The following is a 20,935-nucleotide window of genomic DNA, read 5'->3' as shown; positions in this document are numbered from 1 at the left end:
TATGGAGATACTAATAATAATTTTAGAATAAAATTATTATACTCAAGTCTTGCAGAGATTAAAGAATATATATTCTTTTAAGGATATTTAAATTCATATAACAAAAATATTAATTTAGACCAATGAGTTTATAATCATTCATTTGTTGATCAAGTTGCTACCATATATATTACGGGAAATAACTCAAACATTTCATTCAAAAAAGATATCGTAATTCATACTTATTCAAAAAAATAACATAGAGTTAAACATTATTTGGGTTGTTATGACCTTTTACAATTTTTTTATTCTTTTCAAATGAAAATTTTGGTTGGCATTAAAATATCAAAAAAATCATTTTGAATGACGATAATAAGAATGAAGAAACAATTGAAAATATATAATATTTTTGTTTAGTATAAGAAACATTTTAAAGGAGAATGCAAATGTGATTATTGTGAACTTAATCTTTTTTAAGTTAACTATTTATTTTTTTTATAAATTTTATTTAGTACATTTTTCTCATTACTTTTATTATATGCATATAAAAATTTTTTATCCAAAATTATATATTTAAAAATATAAACATAAGTCAAAGTTTATTAATTTCATTTTTGGAAGAAATACACTTCAAATTTTTCAATATTTTAAATGCAATTGCATTTCGCTAATAGGTATTATAATACATACACTAATCATTTAATTAAATCATAAAGAAAGTTTATCTTAATATATACAATTTTACCATGAACTAAAAAATTCGAAGAATATATTAGAAATATTGACTTAATATATATTGTATATATCTATTTAATTTAGTTTTGATACTTGCATTACCATAATAAGTTATGATTTTAATTTATAATTATGTGTTAAATTTCAAATAGCAAATTAAGAGCATTTACTCATTGTTTTTCAAGTCATCTACACTTAATTTTTTTTTCTCTACTTTATAAATTATATCATCTGGAATACGTTGTAATTATTTTCTTTCTAAATAAACACAAATCGACAATAACATAATAATAGACAGTTAAGAACTTACAAATTAATAATAGAAAATGTAAACGTAATCAGTAAAACTTAGTAATAATTATCGATAATGTAATAATTAATTAATAATAATTTAATCTTAAATTATGGATCACTTAGTAGTAAATTCGTGATAATTTAACAGTAAATTAATAATAATTTAGTACTTAATAATTGATAACTCAGTAATAAATAAATAATAACATAACTTGCATAATAGTTTAATAATAAATAAGTTATAGTATAATTGTAAATATATAACAATATAGTAATAAATTAATAATAACTTATTAAAAAATGATAACTTAGTAGTTAATTATTGATAATTTAATAATAAATCAATGATAATTTAATATTATATTGTTTAGTAAATCAAATTTGATTTAATAGTAATTAATTTATAGTAGTAAATCATAAATAACTTATGGTCCATTTGGATGGATAGTGAGATTGGCTCCAGTGAAATTGAAAACAATGCAGAAATAAGATTAGTTACTGTAGCAGTAAAGTTAAAATCAATGGTAAAATATGCGTTTAAATAAAAAAGCAATAGTGGCAATAAGGTTAATTATAATGAAAATAAAAAATGATCATTAAATACATTAAATTAAAAATTATATATAATAAAAATTATAAATTATTTAGTTTTTGTAAAATTAATAAATAATTAAAAATAATAAAATTATTTTTATGTTAAATAATAATTTTACTAATAAAAATTTTAAAATTAATAAAATAGTAGTAATAAATCAAATTATTTTTTAAATTGCTAATAAAACATTTATATAAATCGATAATAATCTAAAATAATTAAAAAAAAAAAAAAGGAACTGTGCCTTATAGTTTCAAAGGAAAAAAACTGAAGCAAGAGGTTATTAGTAAGAAGGGACTACTGTGGGAATGAAAAATCCCACCAAGCCCCTTTTCCTCCGGTATACTTTTACGCCTCTGGTGCGATCATTTTGGTGCAATCACACCTTCCTTTGTTATCCAAATGTCTTGTACTAGTGAGATTGCTGTAGAAAAATGTCTAGTCATACCGAAATGGTGTTCCAGTTAAATCTAAATCTAGTTTAATTGATAACTTAGTAATAAATAATTGATAATTCAGTAGTTAATTATTGAAATTTTAAAAGTAAATCAATAGAGAATAATTAATTAGTGAGAATTTAATAGTAAATTATAAATAATATAGTAGTAAATTGATAATAATTTTGTAATAAATAATCAAAAATTAAAAAATAAATAAATGATAACATAAGTTTAAATACATAGTAATACAATTGTATATCATTGATAATCTAAAAGTAAATTATTGATAATTTAGTAATAAATTGATAACTTAATGCTAAATCACAAATAACATAGTATTAAATCACTAATAACTTTGTTATAAATCATTGATATTTTAGTAATATATTAGTTAATCAATGATAATTTTATAATAAACCATCGATAAATTTGTAGTAAATCAGTTATAATTTTATAATAAATTATTAATAACTTAGTAGTAAATCATCAACAATTTTATGATAAATCATTCATATCTTAATGATAAATTATTCAAAAATTAATAATAAATCATGGATAATTTATTAGTAAGTTATTTATAATTTAGTAGTAAATTAGTTATAACTTATCAATCATTTATAACTTTTATTTATACTTAAAGTTGCCAAGAATTGAACAAGGATTACTAATAGAAACGAAGGTAAGACTTTCCTTTTAAGCGTTAGGATAAGTCTACCATTAACCTATATTAATAAAAAAATTTAAATTTGAATAAAGTAATAATATTATTATATAGAAAGAAAATTATCTCATATATTTTTTGTGAACTTTTTAAACTCCATATTTATAGTTGTAAATGCATAACAAAATATTAGGAAATTAAGGATAGCTTAATAAAAAATAAGTGATAACTTAGTAATAAATCAATTATAATTAAATAGTAAATCGGTTTAAGTTTAATAGTAATTAATTGATAATTTTAGTAGTAAATCATAAATAACTTAATAGTAACTCAATGATAATTTAATAGTTAATTATTGAAAATTTAAAAATAAATTAATATAACTTAATAATAAATTATCGGTAAATTAATATAACTTAATAATAAATTATTGATAACTTAATATAATTTAATATAAAAGAGTGATAAATTGGTAGTTAATTATGGATAATTTAATATAAATCTATGATAATTTATAGTAAATAATTGAAAACTAGGTAGTAAATAAATGATATCATATTAGTAAATTATTAATAATCTAGTAGTAAATTATTGATAATTTTAGTAGTAAATTACTAATAACTTAGTTGTAAATCATTGATAATTTAATAATTAATTAATTAATCATTGATAACTTTCAAGTAAATCATCATTAATTAGTAGCAAATAATTTATAACCTTATAATAAATCATTTATAACTTAGTAGTAAATTATCAATAATTTAATAGTAAATCATTGATGACATAATAGTAAATCAATGATAATATAATTGTCAATAATTGATAACTTTTTTTATATTTAAAGTTATTAGGGTTTGAACTTTTGTTACTAATAAAAACGAAACTAGAACTTTTATCTTTGGAGACTTGGGTAAACCTATCATGAACCTATTTAATAAATAAATTTTGTAAAAAAATTATAAATTTGAATGAAGCAATAATGTTATTATATAAAAAGAAAATCATCTTATATTACAATGAAATCCACACTTTGCTGCAGGAATCAATTGTAAGATGTATGATGCCACAAATTTTATCAAGGATTACAAAAAGTATATTATAAATTATCAAAATTATATGAAAGGTTACCAAAATTACATTAAAAATTATTAAAATTTTATAAAAAATTACAAAAATTGTATCAATGGTTAAAAAAAATTATATCATAATTATCAAAGTAATATCGAATGTTAACAAAATTGTATCAAAAGTTATCAAAATTTTATCAAAAATTACGAAATTTTTAATAGAGGTTATCATAACATATATCAAAATCAAAATTATATAAAAAATTATCAAATTTTACTTATATATATATATATATATACCCAAATTAAAATTAAACTGTTAGCATTTATTTTTGTTATTATTATCATAGTATTTAAAAAAATTTTATTTATTGAATCAAATTTTTAAAGACAAAAATTATACATGTCTCATGTACATGCCAAAAACTAATTCTTTATAAAAACATATAATTAAGACAAATTCTTTTTTAGTATATCTGAGAAAGTTAAAGGAAAAGAAAATATTCGAACAGTTTATTTTTAAAGAGGGATTACAAGTAGACTTAATAATTTAAAATATGATATAATGACATTATATGAAAATGATAAAAGAAAACATGAAAGTGATTATTTAAAATTTTAATAAAAATTATATATGCGTTTAACTAAATAAAAAAAAATATTTCATATTTTTTTTTATAAATTTAAATTATGATACGTAATTTTTATAAAAAATATAATATAAATATATAAATATATTATTAATAATTTATATGACATGAATAAATAAATCACCAAAAAAAATTAGAACTGGTAAGCCAAGTTTAGATTGTTATGATTATTAGAAGTGAGAAACTTCAATTTTTTAGGTCAATTCACGTTTGGTTAATTGCAACTTTTTTGGCAATTAAACATACTTGAAAACTTTGAGAAGAAATGTTCCTATTTTGTACTTTAACATAAAGGCTAAAGGATAAGTAATTAAGTTGATTGAATGAAGAACAGCTGCCAAGGTTTCTGTTTCACAACTGATCCGTAATTAATGAGCTGTCCTTTGAATAGTTCAACAGTTTCAATTTCATGACTTAGGTGGGGGCTATCATCATATCATCATATCTGCAATGGTCTTTGGTCTTTCATTTATCCCCATCCTAAAAATCAAGCCTATAAATAATGCATTAGGGCCATTGACTTCCTTAACAATTAGTGCCCAATTCACTTAGCTTTTTAATGGGCAAATTATGGTGATGGAGACTTATTTCTTTTGATCCAAAATAACCAAAAATGCTATTTTTTTTTTACAAAGAAAATGAGAATAAAAAAAATATTACAAGTGATAATATTTAAATCTTAAATCTATTTGATATAATCTTATAAAAATAATTATATGAATTAATTAAACTAAATTTAAGATTAAAATGCAATCTCTTTTCCCTTTTGCTTGAGTTCATTATTTTATTCTACTATGGATCAAAATCCAAATGCCAAGTCAAGCAATTAATAAGTAAGCAATTAATGAAATAGAAAAATTTTATGAGCTTCGGTTATGAATTTTGGCTTTACTTGTGATTATTTACATTGCAAGTCAGCTATTTCTTTTGACATAATGCAATTCTCATTAACTGAAGCATGGATGATGTCCACATCCATATTGGGTCAACTATCTTTGTAATTACTATTTAATTATTATATCATACATGGCAAGTTTAAGCTAATGCAAACCAAATACCTAGTGTGGTACAAATTTGGAGGTCTTAAATTTCATTTTTCATTAAATTTGAAGAGTACAAGAGATGACAGGGAAAACCTTATTGACAGTTGATTCTAGTTTATATTTGGTAGTCTCCAGTTATTTTTTTTTTTATAGACTTTTGAATTGCATTTTAAATGTGCCCATGCCTTTTCTTTTTTTTTTTTTTCATTTTCGTTGTTAAAGGAAAAACTTGAGGGTCATGAATTAATAATACCCTAATGTATAATCTTAATTAGCAATAATTTGAAGTATATATGTATGTGTATGTTCAAAATATGTAAGCCTATACTTCAGTTCATTGACATATCTATTTTAAAGCTGAAGCAAGCATAAAATAGTAGTACCATCATTTTTTTTTTTTTTTGACATCTCAGCTCTGAAAAGGTAACAAATTAAAGCATTCTTATTAGAAAATTAAAAAAGAAGGGAAAAAAATATCATGATAGCTTGCTAATAATATAGTTTATCATAGCTACAAAAGTAGAATAGTAGGTAGTATCAATTTTGGTGATTAAACCTCCAAATCAACATTTTTATCTTATGTTAAATGTGCTGCCACTTCTTTTGCTCTCTTAAAAATAATTAAAACAAAATTTATTACAATGACCTCCATTGTTTAAAATTCTTTTCAAAATGAGGAAAAAAAAAAAAGAAATTAGGATAAAAAGTTCTTGTCTCATGGGTTTGAGTTCTTGAGAGTTATCAGGTAATATGGTTTAACTAGATACAAAATTTTAATGAAATCAGATTTATGTAATTAAAATATTAAAAACAAAATTTATATCTTTATGATTATGAATTAAAATTTTGTGATTACAAGTAACGTCTAAATTATATGATAGTTATCGTATATTGGAGTTCATGAAATCAAAACTCTAATAATAATCCAGATAGATGTTGATAACATAGTGGAGAATGGAGACGTCCCTTTGGAAAAATTTTAGTTTCACGATTTTGAGGTAACCTTGATTGGACAAGCGGTGCATAAATACCATCCAAACCACTCTGGTCTGAGTGCATTGTGAAAGTGATGCACCGCCCAAAATAGTAATATAGCAACATCAAGCTTCTTTTTTCATTATTTTATATAATATGCTCATAATGCCACTATGAAAGCCTATTTTCTCGCAATTGATGCTCATTTCTATCATTTCATCATGCTTCATTTTGCAAACTTTGTGGTCTAAACTATAATTGTTTTTGTTCCACTGTTGGTTGTTTGATTTGCAAAAACTGATGTTGCTATTTTTGTTTCAGTCTAAAGCAAAAAGGATCCAGATGCTCAATCCATTTGAGAGCAATCAGAACAAAACACTAAATCAATCAGTAGGCATTCTTTTAAAGTGGGATTTATGGTGTTGGATTTGATTCATAGATTTGACTGAAGAATTATAGGGAAATGTTTGCCCTTGAAAGAAAAGAATTATTGGGCATTATCAGAACAAAGGTTGTGAATCATAAACTATTCTCTATAACTTTCCCAGAGTTTGTGTATAATGGTAGGCAAAATGCTTGAGCTTGGCTGAACATCTCCCTCCTTGTTTTTTTGTTTTTTTTTTTTTGTGAGAAAGAATAGAGAAGTAATTCCTTTTGATTGGTCAGACTAAAATTGGCCCTTTAATTTGAAATATATAGCATAAAATTAAGAAGTTCCCTGAAATAGTAGAAACATAAAGGAAAAACAGCTTCTATTGATTGACATAATAATAAGAATCAATTGGCTACAGAGCTAAGGGCAGGTGGTACATCGTTGTTTGGGTGAAGGCGGGAGGGAGGGGGGGAGTGGGGAGGCAAAGACTAAAGACCAAGGACTAAGGAGCTGAGCTTGTGCCATTTAAAAGCAGAATGGGCCCCAGATGGCAAAGCATTTGACCAGAAAGAAAGTAGAAACAATTAAATTAGCAGCCGTCAAATGTCAATATTTGAACGGCTGCAGCAGCTCTGCATGTGCTTAGACCTGAGGCTGAGGCCTCCCACCAGGGGCGATGTACTGCTGTTCTACTTGCTGTCGCCTTAGAAGAGATAACGAGACTTTTCCATCAAGTTCAAGGATTTTTTTTTTTTCAATGGTTGATTTCTATCTTTTTTTATGGCAACTTTAAGATTTATTTTTCGATAGGAGTGGGGCTTTGAAGAAGCATTGAGATGAGACTAATATCATCGTGTTCGAATAAAAAAATAGGCCCAAAGAATATGATTTGAGATGGTATAAAACTACTTCATAAAAGATTTCAGGCCCGGAAAGACAAAACGTTCAAACGTGTGAACATGGTACTACAAGAAAAAGACCAAGTACTACAAGACTAATCTCGATCTATTTTCTTCGATGAAAGATCTCTGATTATTTAGGAAAATAGTTTTAGCTTTAGCCACTAATCAAATTTCCATAGGAACAAAATTAAGTGTAACTTTTCAACTTATAATAGTTACAAGAGCCGCCCCCATTATAAATCCAACTCTGCTTAACATAATAAATCATACAAACACGAGAACTATGAGCCTAAGATTCTTTCACCTTTTCCTATTCCCGAGAGTTACAAATTCTTGTACAGCCATTTTCGTCTTAGGTTGTCATGCCTTTGAACATAGAATCAATTGCGTTTCACCAAGGACCGGATGAAGCACGAGGTTTACCCTTTATTGAATTCAAGTGTTGAGCGACGAAGATTACTCCCATAACTAGTAAAAGGCAACCAACCAGTGTGCTGAAGAAGAGGGCACCTGGTTGTCTTGTCTGGATGAAACCATATACTCCACTAGAGGTCACGAGTATGAGGTCAGTGAGCCCGTCATTCGAAAAATCCTCAGAGATCAGGGAATGGGTGGGTGGTGCAGGAAGATCAACTGATGCCAATATGCTTCCTCCGGGAGAAATAATCACACCTGTTTGATCTCCAGCTGCAAGGATCATTTGCTGATTGTCATGCACACGCAATGAGATCGGCTTCAATGTTGGAACCACCATACCACCTTCCTTCATCCCTGAAGGTGAAGGAAGATTTGACCATGTAGCATCTGTCAAGAGCTGCCATTGCCAAACAGCATCATGCCCATGCAAGCCAGGAGAGTATGCTGTTACCTGAAAGGATTAGTCCATTCTAAGTTGCCAACTCTTCAGCATAGATAAAATGTAACATGCACCTTGCAGCCTAGGATAAGAAAATGTAACAATATATGCGTGACCAAATATGAGTAATTCCATCACTCATTCCATGTTCACAGGGAATTTGAAATGAGGATGGACTCTGCCTGATAAAATACTTAACAGAAGCTTCCAAAAAATCCATTATCTAGGAAGACATTTTTTATAAACTTCAGAGCTGTAGCTTCAAATAAAATAACAAAAAAATTTTCAGAAATTCAAATGTATGTGTCTTAATGCAATTTCAAGGTAACTGCACAAAGCAATTAGACACAGAATAACATAAATCTGACAATTCATGTATTTGTATTATGTAAAATACTGACGATTTGTGTATTTGTGCCATGTTTTACATTAAAATTGTGTGTCACAATTTGTATCGACACGAAAACCTTAAGTTTTTTTTTTTTTTTTTGGTTAAACCTATATATGATTTTTACTCAAATTTTAAACTGCCACCTTCGTGTCATTTTTTAGTATTGTTTTCATGTCGCATCACTGTATTGTATTTTAGATTGCCAGGTCTAGAATAACAGCATACCTCTCCTCGATTTGTTAAGAAAATAACATCACCATGGCTCCCCTTGCGATGCCTATGTCCATCACTTCTAGGGATGAGAATGGGTGTTGACACTTCTAATGAAGTAACATCTGTACTTCGACCAAAATTTCTGTAGAACTCTCCATGTTGGAATAAATTGAAAGGGGAATGATGACATATTGAAGCATTAAACAGTTGCTCTCGAACTGGTACGCCGGAGGTCGCCACAGCCCAACAAGGTCGCAGCACCTCCATTGATCCACTAACAACAGTCTGCTCAGCACCATTTCCTCCAACAGCCTGGGGAGAACAAAAATAATTGGTAACATCTGAAGTAATTAGCACGTTGGTACTAAAGCAGGCTCTGTTATTAAATATGCATCACACAACAAAAACAATTAGGTATGAGGTGATATAAAAAGAAAAAAAAATAAATAAAAGAACAATCTGCACCTGCACATGATCCAGGACTCCGTCTCCATTGATATCAGCATGAAGGCCGCCTTCTTGAAGATGAAGCTGAAGAAATCAATAAAAAAACATGTCAAATATGTTAGGCAATATACAGTCCTGATATATTGCAAGAACATATTGTATTTAAAAGCTAACAGTAGGCCAATTTGACAATTGTTATGCATACTTCATGAGAGAAGAAAAAATATAACAAAAGCTGAAGATAACATCAAGAGAAGGCCAGACTTCTTCAGGTTGCAAAACTAGCTTTTCCAATTAACAGCTAGTGAAAGAAATTTAGACAAACAAATGCCATACTAATTCAGCAGATTTCACCAATCCCAAGATTTCTTATATCTAAAAGCATAGAGTGTGGGTCTAAGCCTCTAAGGTCACCTTGCATACAGTTCGACCAGATGCCAAATGAACAGCTTCTATCCCTTCCTTTTGATGGGCCACAACAACGTTAGGAACCCACCAGAGCTGTGTGTAGTTTGTTATGGTGGGAATATAAGCCATTGGCTGCATAAAAAATGTTTAAAAAAGAAAATTAAAGGCATTTATAAGATAAATTCCCATGTATGGACTTTATCCTTCGTACTATTACACATGCAGCAGAGATAGTTAATCAAGGTAAAAAAGATAAACTAATCATTAAAATCATACCTGATAAACATATCTTATACAGAAAAATTAAGTTTATGGTACATCTGGAAGCCACAAAAGACGAACTGATATGAAATAGAATTGAGAGGTCATACAGTATAAGCAAAATCTTTCTCAGTAAATAAGTTTCTCACAGGGTTGGGTCTACTAGTGCACAGGACTGACTAAGTGCAGCAGCAAAAGATTGCAGTTTGATGCATTAAAGCCGTAGAAAAAGTCTATGCAACAAAGAAAAACAGAGATAAAAGAGAAAAGGTGCATAAGACAAATCTTAGGTGCCATTCCCAATGAACTACTTGTTGCACAGCATCACAGCTAAAATGAAACCTACCAAATAACTGAAAAACCTTCATGTCCATAGTCTTTTCTGAACTTCAAAAAGAAGGTTTTATCAGAAGTATGCATATCCCATTGGCAAACTTACCTTCTTAGATTTTGCTGAGCCAGCATACTTGGCAGCTTTTCCAATCAAGTTTGAAAATTTTTTTGAATCATCCTTTCCTGGGGGATGGTGTTCCTCAGGCTTGTGGAAAGGATAGGTTGTTGCCTTTCCAGGTACTCTTTTCAATGTTTTCCTCTTATGACGCTTGAAATGTGACAACTTCAACAATGTATCTTCTCTCCTATCCTAGTGAAAAAGATGTAACATGAGTCCCTTACATTCTCGAGTATAGATAGAACGGAGTAAATGTTCATAATTAGCATGCACAACTAGCTTACCCAATGATGTGGCATAACTCCAAGGATTGATTCTCTAAATTCCCTGCATTCAAGCTACAGTTCAACATGTCAGAGAAATTTTATACTTGGGAAAGATTCAACTAGTTGAAAAGGATAATTGCACCAGGAATCATCCAGAGTAGGGGAAGTGCTTTAAAAGAAATAAACATACCAACACAATTAGACAAATAGCCACAAGTTATATCAGTCAGAAGTTAAACCAAATGTAGAAATATGAGAGCAAAAGAGTGCTTTTATAGCAGGTGAACTAAGACTTGTATGTGAGTGAAAATGACTGACAAAAACATGGATGAATGTAACTAGGAAAACAGATGCCAAGCTGGAAAAATCAGCTGCCTGTGATTTTCACTTGAATCATGATGAATCCATTAATAAATAAGATTGTAGCTACTAGTATATTTTTCCTCCAAAGCACTTAAAGGTTATACCACATTCAGAGAAATATAATAACCCAAATGGCTTTAAAGCATACCTCACCAGGACGACGAGTGTTCAGAGCATGCACATCAAGCTTGTAATTATGTTGAGGAACAAGCTGTGATGGATCTGAAGAATGTTCATCAACATTCTGAACCAAAAAAATGATCATATAACCAGTAGCAGAGAAGATAGCTGATAAAAGCACCAGACTTGCAAATCAGGTGACAACAATTATGAATAAGCATATACATTCTCTCAAACCTTAACATATGGTGATAGATATGCCGAATTGCAAAATGAAATACAGAAAATAATCATGAATATTAAAAATAAATTTTCCTAGTTAAAATATGTACCTCATTCTTTCTAGACCATCGAACTCCACCTTTTCGTCCATCAAATGCATAAAAAACAAAATGACGTAAATTCACAGTTCCAGAGTTTTCAGAAGCCTACATAGGATACATGGTATCAGTATTCAAATCATGAAACTAGAAGTAAAATCAACTTATCACTAATGCTGCAGACTTTGTGCATAGAAGTGTAGGTGATCATCAAGTAGCTCAAATGCAGAGAAAATAGAAAAACAACATTATGTCCAACATTGACAGGTTCAAATGGTTAAAAGCCAAAAGGACAGTTTTTAGGTACTTGTTGGACAAGTTTAAAAAGCTTAAAGTAGCAGACAAAGAAATGGAACATAGGAGAAGGAAGCACCGAAGAAAGTACATGAGATGGGGGAGAGTTTGGCAGCAGACTTAATATGCTTGGGTTATATTAAATCTCTTTGCAGAAACATGGAAATTCCAACATCAATAATAAATAAGCATGTAGATGTGTAACATCAATGGACAATGATACATCCATACCTCCTTTTCATTCGCACTTCTTCTATGCTGCTCAGCACTTCGATCTGCCATCCCAATTTCTTCAAAAGGATCTAGGTATAACTGAAAATGTTAATGAAACTTGTTAATTAATCAAAGAGGAGTCAAGCAAAAAAAAAAAAAAAAAAATATTTTACACATCACATATCCAGGTCTTGATAATATTAAACACTGGGAAGCTAACAAGTTACTAAAAATTTGATTCCTATGTAATTGAAACATAATAGTTTTCAGAACCCAGACTTGATGAACAGAAATGTACAACTAGATTTTAAGACTAACCAGAGAAGGAATAAATGCTAATATAACAAAAAGAGCTTAGCAAACATACATGGGGCTGCATTTCCATCCTCCCACCAACAATGACTAAGCCCGAATCCCCATGCCTCAAGGTGTAATTACTTATCGAAATTGCTATCTCTCTATGGTGCGCGTTATGTGGAAAATCCTCCTGTCCAACATCACAAAAACCCAAGACAATCACAAACAACACTATTTGAAAACAAGTTACAGATAGATCAAATACAACAATGCAAAGTATACAAACCTGCAAATTATTCTCCCATAACTTTTTGAGATTATGGTCGAAACACATAACAGACCAACCCGAAGTAACAACAACCAGAACCTGTTTCTGAGGTTGTCCAGTCTTATAAGTTCGATCTATAACACCAGTGGCCATGGCCACCGGACGTCTACCGGAAGCAACCCTGATCTTATCAGGCAACAAGGACACTTCTGCCAGCAAACGCGCTTCACTGAATCCTTCATCGACACGCCGCGCGTGAGGCTCCAATACCTAGTAGGTTCCAAATTCAATCAAATTTATAATACCGAATAAAATTCGTTTTTCTTTTTTTATAACTTAATTTATTTTATAGAGAAATGAAAAACCTGAATTTTGGCATCGTGAGTGGCGACGAGGATTTCTTTCTTTCCGTCGCCATTTAGATCGGCGACGAGAGGTGGAGGGAGACGTTCAGCTTCGTATTTGATCGGATATTCATCGGATAAATGATACCACGCTTCTCTAAACGAGAAATCTCCCTCGTGCTATACAAAACAAAAAAAAGTAAGTTAAATTCGAGTAAATTTATAGCATGCAATTGAAAAGCCTAGGTGTTTCTAGGGTTTATGGTTCCTGATATAAATAAATGCATGCGAAGAGAAACAAAAATGGAAATAAAAAGGACCTGAAGAGAGAAGAATATGGCGAAAGCGGAAAGCATAAGAATAGCTAAATCTCGTTTCCTCATGGTGGCTCTGCGAGTTGGAATCGCTGCTCCGTTTAAGGATCAATGGGTAATTGCGGTCAGCACAGCGGACGTAAACAAACACTGGAAACGTTGAGGCCGCTCAACTGAACTGGGGATTAGGAAAGACGAAGCTTGGACTGGACCAGGCCGAACTAAATCTTCGGGTTCGGGCCAGTAGAAAAAATGGGGGCCGAAACCCATTGAAACAATAAGACCCAAATATTTGGTCCATGTGATTTTTCTTAATTGCATGCAGCCCATTTTTTATTTTTTTTCTTCTACAGAATTGCAAGAAATCTCATTCTAATGCCTCAGAAAATTAAAATATATATCTATAATTCTTCTTTTTTTTTTTTACTTGAAGAGAGATTTGAGTCATCCTCATTAAAACTAAAAATCCAACGTTCTAGTAACAAATTACAAGGCAAATTACTGTATTATATAATTTTAAAATATTAAATGTCATAATATTGAAGTTGTTCCCCATGATATAGTCCTGCATAGGATCGAAATTACTCATACAGGGCAATGCTTTGAAAGGCAAGTCGTTCCTCTATATATACATCGAAGGGAACGAAAATGAGCTTTACATCAAGAGTAGCTTAGTTGCACAAATGGTTCGTTAAGAAATGTTTTCCCTATTTTATATAACCTTCAGTTTCCGTTTAGCTTCTAGGTGTGAAGATAGCTGGGCACACTTGTTTCTCATATCCTCCAACTCCTTCTCTAGTTCGACGATCTATGTATTCCAAGAATGAAAACAATTTTAGTACTATCAAAGTTGTCGATGGATAACCACGAAAATATTCATCCTTTCTAAATCCATAAGGACTTTTTGTAAGTAATATGTACCGTCTGTTTCAATTCAGCCTCCTTCTGTTTGTGTTCCTCACACCTGCACCAGAGGATATCATCAGGATCAACCAAATAATAGATGCAAGATAAATTTACGATTGATAGACACACCCAACACGCCATATACATTGAACGTGAAATTTTACCTTCTGAAAAGTAGTATGTTCTCTTCACATAATTGATCAATTGATATGGATCCCACATCATCTTTGGACATGACTTCATTAGGAACTTCAAGACCTGGTTGCTCATTTCTTAAATCCTGCTCGCCATTGGCCGGAATACGAACAATAGATTGTTCATCACCTTCTGCTTGCAAATTAGAACTACTGTTATGCTGATAAGCAGATGATTGCTTCTTCATATTTGCTGCATGCATACCAGGAGGTTGATAGCCAACCAAGTGACAATGGCTTTTCCTGTCTTGCAAGAAGAAACTCCATCTAGTCAAAAAAGTAATAACAATAGGAATAATAAACCCCAAGCCATTTAAGCCAAGAAGCACACAAAATCATGATTAAATAAATAAAGTGATCAATAAAACTTGAGGCTCTCTTATTATTAAATTTCAACAACAATTGTATAGGTATGTGTTTGTGTCACGGGCCAAGACTCAACCTTCAGGTTTGTGCAGCTCCAGGACCCGGACATGCACTCATCCGGCGTCCTAGATCAGCCTACTTACCATGATACACACCCTTGTGAAGTATTGTCCGTTCTGATCCCTTTGATCTCATGGTTTTGTCCTACAAAAGGTACCTCACAAGAAAGAGGCGGTGTAAACCCTTATATCCCAAGATCAACTCTAGTACTTAACTGATGTGAGATTCTTGGCTTCACTTTAGGACCGTGACATCCTCCCCACTCTAACGAGAGCCCACCATCCTCGATGGCACATCGCTAGTACCCTCAGAGCTGGCTCTAATACTATTTGTCACGGGCCAAGACTCAACCTTCAGGCCCGCACGGCTCCAGGACTTGGGCATGCACTCATCCGGCATTCCAGATCAACCTATCTGTCACGGTTCACACCTTTATGAGGTATTGTCCGCTTTGACCCCTCTGGCCTCACGGTTTTGTCCTACAAAAAGCGTCTCACAAGGAGGAGACGGTGTGAACCCTTATCTCTCAAGACCAATTCTAGTACTTAACCGATGTGAGATTCTTGACTTCACTTCAAGACCGTGACACTTGCATAGGCAAGAAAACGGGGAACAAACAGATTAGAAAACTATGTCTACAGGCATTATAAGTATGAGCTTGTACATCTCTTTTAGGACCATGTTTCCTGCTTCCTCCTATGTGTCATTCCTCAATCAATTGCAACAGTTTAAACTAAGATGGAACCTTAGATGTTTTGCCTAGAAAGAAAATCCAATCTATTTCAGGGAAGAACTATTAAAGAGACACTAAATTCCAGACATGCTACTGTTAAGTACTTGAAGACTGCTTGCAAATGAATAAAAGGGCGGTCAAACAACTATCCTACTTATGCAATCGCCTCATCAACTGTACTAATCAGAACACCTCAGACCTAGTCTTGCGAAGAAAAACATTTTCCTCTGTTCTGCCAGCTGTTTTAAGAACAAGGATTTGAGAATTCAAATTCTGCAGAAATATTCTTCTCAGTTCTGCAAATCATGAGCATAAACAATATAAATAAGTGCTCAAGAAGATGATGCCAATTATATATCATACATATAGCTGCACCAAACTGAGACACCCACTACATAATTAAAGAGTAGCACTCAAGGAAAGTTGAGAGGAGGTGTGTGCTAAGTCTTTAAAATGCCATGTATACAAGAATTGGCTCTCAGTGAGACGCAACAAGAACCCCTAAGTTTGCAATAAAAAATTTATCAGTGAGATGTCAATACCAACCTCTCACCCCCTTTCCCCCCTTACAAAAATCTCAGAATTGTCATTTGCACTGTAAAAATTGAATAACAATCTAGAAGGAATGTATGATAAGCAACAAACCAGTAATCGTAAACCATCTGTTTTAGTCTAGTTTCCAGCCGGACAAAAAGTGATGACCTCTCAAAATCCTGCTTGTCATGTGCTGGTTCTATAAAGTCTGCTTCAAGAACACCTACAATATAAGGAACGCAGCCATAAATAACAGAAAGTGAGAGAATACCTAACAAGAAAAATCTAGAGAAAAAGCATATTACCAACAACACCATTCCCTTTTGAAGAGCCATCACTGGTCACTTTCCAGAAGGGCTGCATCAATGTGCACAGACTTGCCAGATCAGTATCATATCAAGTATGTCAATATTTTTCAGAACATGTAGAACTTATCATATAATTGGCAGTAAGTCCTCCAAATAGCTTTAAATTTCCAAGTTATCAAACTTTCAAGCAAACATGATCTCACTGAAATTAGTTGCATTATTGTCGCTATTAAAGTTCCACCAACACTCAAAAGTTTAAAACCTTAAGTTTCATAAACACTCGAAGTTTACAACCTTGAGTTCATACAGGCATAAACAATACTGATCCACTATCAGACTGTCAGAGCATAAAAAATCACAAATGAAAAGTTCAATTGAGTAGTAGTAAAATATACCCTGATAAGGCGATTTTTATGGTACACGTTAAATCCTGAAACTCCAAGAGAAGGGGCCTCTTTTATAAATCCAATTGTAGTTGCCACTGACCACTACATTAGTAGAACTCCATAAGTTTCCAAAGTAAATATACCTCTAAAGTAGCAATAATAAAATTAAATTTGAAGGTCAAAACCTTGAATCTAAAGCTAGCAGAGAATAGAAGCGTGAAAAAGTACTAAGAAGACTAGAATACAACTGTCAGCAGCAGGGGAAGAACAAGTTTCAAAAAGGATGACATTTAAGGGGAAACAAAGAAGTGGGAAAAGGAATTTATCTCACACGCAACAGAAGATATCTTAGCAACTTATCTCTTACCTCTTTTGGTCCAGCAGCTACTTGGGGCTTGTATGTTACAACCTTAGGATACTTCAACTCATCAGCAATGTTGAACTGCAGGACGGGTTTCCCTTTTAATATGATTTCGAAGTTATTAAATTTTCTGAGGTACAGAATTGAAGCATATGCCTAGGCAGAGAGACAAGTTATTAGCTCTGATTCAAGTATGTGGTATCAAGCAGTTGAAACCAAACTAAAAAAGGTCCAAAATTGACATGTTACCCTCAATGAATACCGGATGCGGTAAGAAATATGGGATTGAAGTTCAACAGTCTTTTTGTGTAATTTTGTAGCTCCATGAAGAGCTTCATCTCTCAGTCGTATGTCCTTTTGAAAAAGAACAGAGGAAAATAGTAAACACCTTAAGGTTAAACTTCTTTTATCTATTAAATATAAACATATGTATACATCTACCTCATAAATACAGTAATGACAGGGTTATCAAAAAGCTTTCAAATGCCTAGGTCTGAGCACAAACACAGGAATGCTGGATTATGTGCCTTCTCAAAATATAATACCCAAAGTATACCACAAGAACAATCTTACATACATATTATAGTTTACAGCACCAAGCTCTTACCTCATCATCATCATCAAAAGCCAGTTCATATATGCCTTCATCATTCAGCCATAAATTGTATATTACTATTTTTGTTCCATGAGGTCCAATATCATCAAACTGGAAATGTGAGGAGTAAAAGTCTTGTTAGAAAAAAAAATGCACACATACTGCTAGATTAGTGCAATTTAGCCTCTCTTCTAGTACTCTATGGCTATGCTAACTTTATTTGCAGTTTGGAAGGAAGGCATTCGAATAATTTGCTAAGGAGGTAAATGCATAAGTATCAGAATGGCCTTTGTAATTCTAATTCCTTCCTGATTAAGAGTCTCACCTTAATGCCAAATAATATTGAACTTTGAACATGTTATGCATGTAATTTAGACATTCAACAGGGTGAATCATGGCAGTACTCCTGAACAGGCCTAATAAAACAAAATCCACACTTTACTTTATAAAACATAGCTGCCAAACCTGTAGCATCAGCTCCTCCTTTGATGAAAAGGGAGACCATTCCAAGATAGTCTTCAAGTTTGAAGACCAATCATCCTGTGAGCTGTAAATTATTGGCTCTGCCCAATGACCAGAAATGTCAAAATCAATCTGCAAACAGAAGCGAAACAAGAAAGCAGTTGACTATGGACATTAGGAATTAATCTAAATCCTCAAATCTAACTCCCTAAAGGGATGAGAAAAAAATAAACCCCCAAATACTGATACAATGAATTACCATTGGAACAATGACATCATCCTGTCCAGTTCTGCATAGAAAGGTGTAAGATAGAAGTCCCACGCTCTGAGTTGCTTTGCTAAGGACATATCCGGAGATAAAAAAAGGTCACAGAACATTTAGTATTTACTAGTTTTAAGTAAGAACCAGAATCAGAAGAAGCATTTAGAATGGAGGGGGCAGAGCAACTTAAACCAAATAAATAAAAGAAACCAATAGCATTTTTTACTAAATTTTTTCTGATTGTAACAGGTTTCCCTATAATAAAAATTCTAAAATCAGTAAAGCTTTGCCTGTCTGCCTAAGGAAGTACCATCTGAACAGTAAAACAGATATATGGAGACATGAAAGAGGCAACATCTGTTGCAGAGATACGCATATTTAATTCATCTGTTGCAGAGATATGCATATTTACTTCAGCAACTAAAAGCCTAAAGTCTCTATGGCAAAAATAGAAGCAAAGAAAGAACTTTTCAAATCCCATGCATTCAAAAGTACCAATTAGAGGTAGATAACATATCCTATAAAGCAAAAAAAAAAAAAAAAAAAAAAATGGACAAATCCCCTTTAGAGTGGGTCTACATCTTCAACTGGGAATCTATGTGTATCACTGCAGAGAATGTAATACCTTGCACTAGTTGAACGACTAAAAACAATAACATCAGCACCTAATCGCATGGTGCTTGTCTTGAATCCATTGCCATCTGCAAAAACATTAGCATGCCAAAATCAACATAAATGAATATTTGGAGTCATGTAGAAAATAAATCGAGGTCTTTCTATCAGCCATCATTTCAGGAGAATAACTACAATATTGAGGATGAACATACTGAAAAAAATGCAATTAATCAAATCGTCGGGTCAAGGAAAAAACTGATAAAACAAGATAAATAATAAGAATTACATTGTCCAATCGTTGTATTTGACTTCTTCGAAGAATAACCCAAGCTCATACATTTTCGAATCAATTCAGGATCCATTCCTCCACCATCATCTGCAAAGTAAGCAAGAAGTTACAGATTTTACATCATAAACCACCTTCATTCTAGAAGTGAAAATAGCAGATCAAAGTAATATTATTATACCTTGAAAAAGTAAAGCTGGACCTGGAGAATTATCCTTCATTACATCAATTTTATCAACCTTTATAAAAGTTGCACCATGGTGAATCTATAAAAACAAACGGGTGAAAAATGACAGTTCAAAACTAATTCATCCGAGGGATTAAGGATTAACTAAAAAATAATTTAGACTAAAGCTAACCTCGTCCACAGCATTGTCCATTAGCTCAGCAATTGCTGAAATTTAAGGGAAAAACACTATAAATCCCAAAAATCCATGCATAAACAAAAGGTAAATTCCACAACTCAGCTAGTGGAATTTCACGTTACCTCCAAACGCCCACTTATGCGACGTGGCATTTGAATGAAGAAACTTGGGATGAACACGCGCATGCTCCAATGAACCTTAAAATTGAAAAAAATTAAAAAAAAAAAAGCTCGATAGACAACTACTAAGGCATCCAAAATGAGAAGGCGAACCTTGAAGCAGAGCCGGTTTGGAGGTGGGGCCAACGGCATAATTCCCGGCCTTCCAGAAGCTTCGAGACTCTAGGGTTTCATTGAAGGGTAGAACCGGCGGCATGATGGCTTCTGAGCCCTGCGACGATTCAAGTCCGGAAATTTGCAATGGCGGTGGTTGTGCTGTGATTGAGGAAACTTTCTTTGTGGCGACAGTTTTGGCGCCGCCTTCTTCGTCGCTACTGGCTATGTCTACGACGTTAAGAGGCTCTTTTTCTGTCTTTAGCGGCATCTCTGATGTTCTAATTTTCACTATGTTTGAATTAATTAAGGGAAGGGAAGAAAAGGAAAGGAAAATAAATAAAACTACTTGGAACAGAAAAACTCTTTGAATAAATTTTTAATTTAAAAAAAAAAATTCAATCATTTTTAATTTTTTTATTTTTTTTAATACTTTTATTTGGAAAAAAAAAATTAAGAAAAGAAAGGTTAAAAATTTTTTTTTTTTATAAAAAAATTATTATATCTATACTTTTATTAATATTAAAAAATTAATAAAAAATTAATCACATCATAATTTTTTTATAATTTTTTTAAAGTCATTTTTTTAAGTAAGTTTCATATATTTTTTTTAATATAAAAATAATTGATATAACAATCATTATGAAATCAAATAAGATAATAAATATATCATAATTTAAGAATATTATA

General features: G+C 31.6%; 2 protein-coding genes across 6 annotated transcripts; both read right to left on the bottom strand.

Moving 5' to 3' along the window:
* Nucleotides 1-7,799: 7,799 nt before the first annotated feature.
* LOC111292439 (uncharacterized) lies at nt 7,800-13,701 on the bottom strand. 2 transcript variants are annotated; one of them, XM_022884836.2, is made up of 13 exons: nt 13,547-13,701; nt 13,248-13,406; nt 12,901-13,152; nt 12,685-12,804; nt 12,336-12,416; nt 11,823-11,918; nt 11,519-11,614; nt 11,026-11,079; nt 10,730-10,933; nt 10,036-10,161; nt 9,640-9,705; nt 9,187-9,486; nt 7,800-8,582 (listed from the first exon to the last, which is right to left on the bottom strand). In XM_022884836.2, exons 1-13 carry the CDS (start codon nt 13,607-13,609, stop codon nt 8,106-8,108), a joined length of 2,094 nt encoding a protein of 697 aa, XP_022740571.2. In that variant the 5' UTR covers nt 13,610-13,701; the 3' UTR covers nt 7,800-8,105. The 2 variants fall into 2 exon arrangements, with proteins under 2 accessions (XP_022740571.2, XP_022740574.2); XM_022884839.2 differs by lacking the exon at nt 10,036-10,161.
* Nucleotides 13,702-14,026: 325 nt separating this feature from the next.
* LOC111292399 (protein MICRORCHIDIA 2-like) lies at nt 14,027-20,595 on the bottom strand. 4 transcript variants are annotated; one of them, XM_022884779.2, is made up of 17 exons: nt 20,246-20,595; nt 20,096-20,170; nt 19,968-20,002; nt 19,790-19,874; nt 19,609-19,698; nt 19,333-19,408; nt 18,705-18,783; nt 18,449-18,577; nt 17,996-18,094; nt 17,638-17,742; nt 17,395-17,544; nt 17,037-17,129; nt 16,639-16,690; nt 16,445-16,556; nt 14,611-14,883; nt 14,462-14,504; nt 14,027-14,348 (listed from the first exon to the last, which is right to left on the bottom strand). In XM_022884779.2, the coding sequence occupies exons 1-17, from the start codon at nt 20,514-20,516 to the stop codon at nt 14,253-14,255; spliced, it is 1,863 nt and encodes a 620-aa protein (XP_022740514.2). In that variant the 5' UTR covers nt 20,517-20,595; the 3' UTR covers nt 14,027-14,252. The 4 variants fall into 4 exon arrangements, with proteins under 4 accessions (XP_022740514.2, XP_022740515.2, XP_022740518.2 ...); XM_022884780.2 differs by having other exon boundaries at nt 17,395-17,469; nt 20,246-20,559; XM_022884783.2 differs by lacking the exon at nt 17,037-17,129 and having other exon boundaries at nt 17,395-17,469; nt 20,246-20,560.
* Nucleotides 20,596-20,935: the final 340 nt, after the last annotated feature.

This window comes from Durio zibethinus, chromosome 10 (genome assembly GCF_047325235.1).
Source record: "Durio zibethinus cultivar Kanyao isolate XHJ-2024 chromosome 10, ASM4732523v1, whole genome shotgun sequence".
In the NCBI taxonomy this organism is placed as follows: domain Eukaryota; kingdom Viridiplantae; phylum Streptophyta; class Magnoliopsida; order Malvales; family Malvaceae; genus Durio; species Durio zibethinus.
Note: the sequence above shows the minus strand (reverse complement) of the source record. Positions and strands in the feature narration are given on the sequence as shown.

Bases quoted from the DNA above. Each gene is read 5' to 3' on its own strand.
- LOC111292439 (XM_022884836.2), bottom strand. From the start codon at position 13,609: ATGAGGAAACGAGATTTAGCTATTCTTATGCTTTCCGCTTTCGCCATA. The intron at 11,919-12,335 runs GTATGGATGTAT...TATCCTATGTAG, and splicing joins GAAGTGCGAATGAAAAGGAG to GCTTCTGAAAACTCTGGAAC. The intron at 9,487-9,639 runs GTGCAGATTGTT...TGTTCTCCCCAG, and splicing joins GAGTCCTGGATCATGTGCAG to GCTGTTGGAGGAAATGGTGC.
- LOC111292399 (XM_022884779.2), bottom strand. From the start codon at position 20,516: ATGCCGCTAAAGACAGAAAAAGAGCCTCTTAACGTCGTAGACATAGCC. The intron at 20,171-20,245 runs GTTCGCCTTCTC...TTCAATTTTAAG, and splicing joins CAAACCGGCTCTGCTTCAAG to GTTCATTGGAGCATGCGCGT. The intron at 19,699-19,789 runs GTATAATAATAT...CTTACTTTGCAG, and splicing joins TCCAGCTTTACTTTTTCAAG to ATGATGGTGGAGGAATGGAT.